The sequence below is a fragment of the Octopus bimaculoides genome, chromosome 9, assembly GCF_001194135.2.
Source record: "Octopus bimaculoides isolate UCB-OBI-ISO-001 chromosome 9, ASM119413v2, whole genome shotgun sequence".
NCBI classification, from domain to species: Eukaryota; Metazoa; Mollusca; class Cephalopoda; order Octopoda; family Octopodidae; genus Octopus; species Octopus bimaculoides.
Genome location: NC_068989.1, coordinates 87,978,409 through 87,981,651, shown reverse-complemented (window position 1 = coordinate 87,981,651; position 3,243 = coordinate 87,978,409). Strand labels below are relative to the sequence as shown.

General features: G+C 36.5%; 1 protein-coding gene across 1 annotated transcript in view; it reads right to left on the bottom strand.

The window, feature by feature from the left end:
* Positions 1 to 2,776, bottom strand: part of LOC106869838 (chondroitin sulfate synthase 2) — a 76,221-nt gene extending 73,445 nt beyond the window's left edge. Inside the window, exon 1 of the mRNA XM_014915739.2 lies at positions 1,464 to 2,776. Coding sequence (XP_014771225.1) covers positions 1,464 to 2,267 — 804 coding nt within the window. The 5' untranslated portion in view covers positions 2,268 to 2,776. The remainder of the gene's footprint in view (positions 1 to 1,463) is intronic.
* Positions 2,777 to 3,243: the final 467 nt, after the last annotated feature.

Genomic DNA, 3,243 nt, shown 5'->3' with positions numbered 1-3,243 from the left:
GAGAGAGAGAGAGAGAGAGAGAGAGGTGAGCAGATAAACAGATGGATGGATGAACTGATGAGTATACAGATAGATGTTCGAACTCAAATCTGATCGATTAAAACATGGAGTTCCAATCGTAAACTATCCTGGGCATAGTATATCAAGGACTACGTTCTTGTCTAAGACAGTCAGTCGGATGTGATATGAGGCAAATTTGACAGTAGAGTTCTAATAGGGCGAATGACCTCGTTGGCTGGTTCCATGTTTTCAGACTTGATGGGAAGTCGTAATTTTTTTCCATTAAGTCAAACATCAACACTCTGTAAATGGATCTCCGTCGGTCTCGATGATGGGTATTGCAGTTGTTGCATCAACCGAACTGTCTACTTATAGAAATATTGTGTTAAGTAGTTAAATATTCCACAAACACTTGTGTCGACGTAATCTTTTTGACAGAACCAACGTGATATAGTATGTGGGACAACGTTTGCTCTCTGAATTATAGTTACAGACCTCAATGCAGCAGGTTTCCTCACATTCTGTGCATACAAGCTATGTCTTACCAAATATAAATACATTATGTAGTTCTAGATACAGATGGGATGGTCATAACTGGAACGCTTTGGTCATGGATCTGCTTGATCAGAGTTGAACTCAACATTAACTACATAGATAACAACGATTTCTGACACAGCCCCAAAAGCTTATAAGCACTAATTTTAGACCACACTTCCGGCTGAGAATTGAATTCGGAAATGTAAAATAAAGCCACGCCAATTCTAAGTTATGTGTCTCAGATTATAATGAAAACGTTTCTTACATTACAAAGTGTCATCACATCTCAGTACTTGACTGCAACCTTTTATATCAATTCCCGAAAGCCGAAAGTCTTGTGTAAAGTTAGAATTCTCTTGATTAAAACCATAAACTTCAAAGAATATACAACAAACATGCAAAATGATTTTCAAAAAATATACACATATAGCATCTTTTGCCAAAGCCAACCTCATCAAGATTTTTCAACAGAGAAAGCAAAGAAGACTACAAGAATGATAAACTGTTCGGCCGACACCACTCGTTTCCCCGACTCCAAATTGCTTTTCTTTTACTTTTCTCATTCTACATAACTTCATTTGATTTTGTAATTGAATAATCTGGTGTGTTTATTGTAATGGCCTGTGGAATATCCTGAAGACAGCAAAAAATACAAACAAAATTGAAAAACGAAGAAATATAATAATTATAATAATTAATTCTGCTTTTATTGGCCACAAGGGCTAATATAAATCAAAAACATGTAAAGACAAAGACAAGACGAAGTTTACAAAAGGTTTTGTCCGAAAAGAAGAAATAATAATAATAATTGTAAAAATGGTAAAAATCGAAACGAAGTTCTAACCCAACTCTCAGCTGACGGACGAGATACAAAACTGAAATAAACCTGAAATGGACTCAAATATTTATGAAAGGGTTGGACTTACTTGTGATATAATTACTCCTCCATCTAAAGTACATTTCCCATCTTTTTGGACAGCTCCCATGTAGACGTCTTCGCTGACACTGATATCACTGACCAAGTCGAACACTTTCTCACCACGAACGTAGGTTTTGTCCGAGACGAACATGTAATAATCGAATGTATTAGAGTAGTGATCTCCCAAGTATTTGAGAATAAGCAAGGGTATGATGTGTTCGGAGCTGGCCTGAGAAAAGCCGATCACCGTCATGCCGCTCCATGCGTAGTTCATGCTTTTCTTGTTGGTGAAGAACACCAATTTGGTAACATGGTGAGCAACACTTTTATTAAAGGCCACTGCCAGTGTATCCAAACTCTCAGGTGAAGTGATCACAGCCACGAATAGCTTCTCACGGATGCCCAGTTCGGTGGATATGTAACGAGGTCTGGCCATCTTATGGAATTTAATTCCTGACGCAGGAGGCCCGACCGGGATGGATTCGTGGCCATTGCCTTGGCCTTGCAGTTTTAACCTCGGTTCATTCTTCTTGTTGATGTTGTCTGCATTGTTATCTTGCTGAGTTCGCTTCTGCGACGAGTCCGGCACCGCAGCTTGCGGTGGGGGTCCCGCGAACCGTTCTTGGACATGTAAAGACTTCGTTTCACGTAGTTTGATCAGTTCCAGTTGTTTTTCTTCGTCGGTTTTAACAGAACATCGCTGATCACTGATGAAAGGCACATAGATTAGACTGAAAGTAATTCCAAGGCAAAGGCCGATGATACATGGAGTTACAGGTCGCCAACATAAACGGCACTTCCTTATCACCATCTCGCTGTGTTGAATTCCGAAATTCTGTTTGTTAGTCAATTATTATTATTTTTTTTTTCGGAAGTTAGTTCACTCAGTGCGTGTATGTATAAATATATATATATGAGAGAAAGAGAGAGATTTACGTGTGTGTGTGTATATATGTATTATATACGAGATATCTACACTAGTTGATAATATGTAATATTTCCCTTGGTAAATATGTAATATATAAAGGTAGATATCAGAGTAAACTTTTTTAAACCTCGGATATTGTATTTATATATATATATATACATATATATATGTTGTATAAAAGTTATGGCTGCCGTGCCAAAGTTGTGTGGAGGGGAAATATCAACTAAATTTAGTGACGTTAAATTAAGTAAAGTTAAGTTAAATTCATTGCGCTCCTTCGTGCGCGGTTCTCAAAAGTTTCAGAGCAACAGCAACGAAGTGTTGACGTTACTTGTCACCCTCCAACTAACAATACAAACTTCCACTACAAACACACTCACTCATACCTTCACTCACACACTCGTTGATTCACTCATACCTTCACTCACACACTCGTTGATTCACTCATGTACACATACTCACGCACTCGTACCTTCACTCACATTGTCACAGCTCAAACTTTTATACGGAAGACCAAAAACGAAATAAATTTCGTAAAAAACAGAAAAGTAAACGAAATATAAGTTTTATATTTTCGTACCAAGTCGCTGGAAATGACTTAACCGTTTTAAATATATTTTTTTCCCTTTCAGTATTAATAGAAACATTTAATTAATCAATAATGATTATTATTTATTCTTAATAAAATATTATTATTTATTCTTAATAAAATATTATTATTTATTCTTAATAAAATATTATTATTATTACCGCTACAGTGCTCTGTGCTGCAGATAAAACATTTTACGGTGTTCTTGTTTTCCCTATTGGTTTATACCTGTCTGTGGGTGTTTTTGCATATATAAGCATTACATTTTTA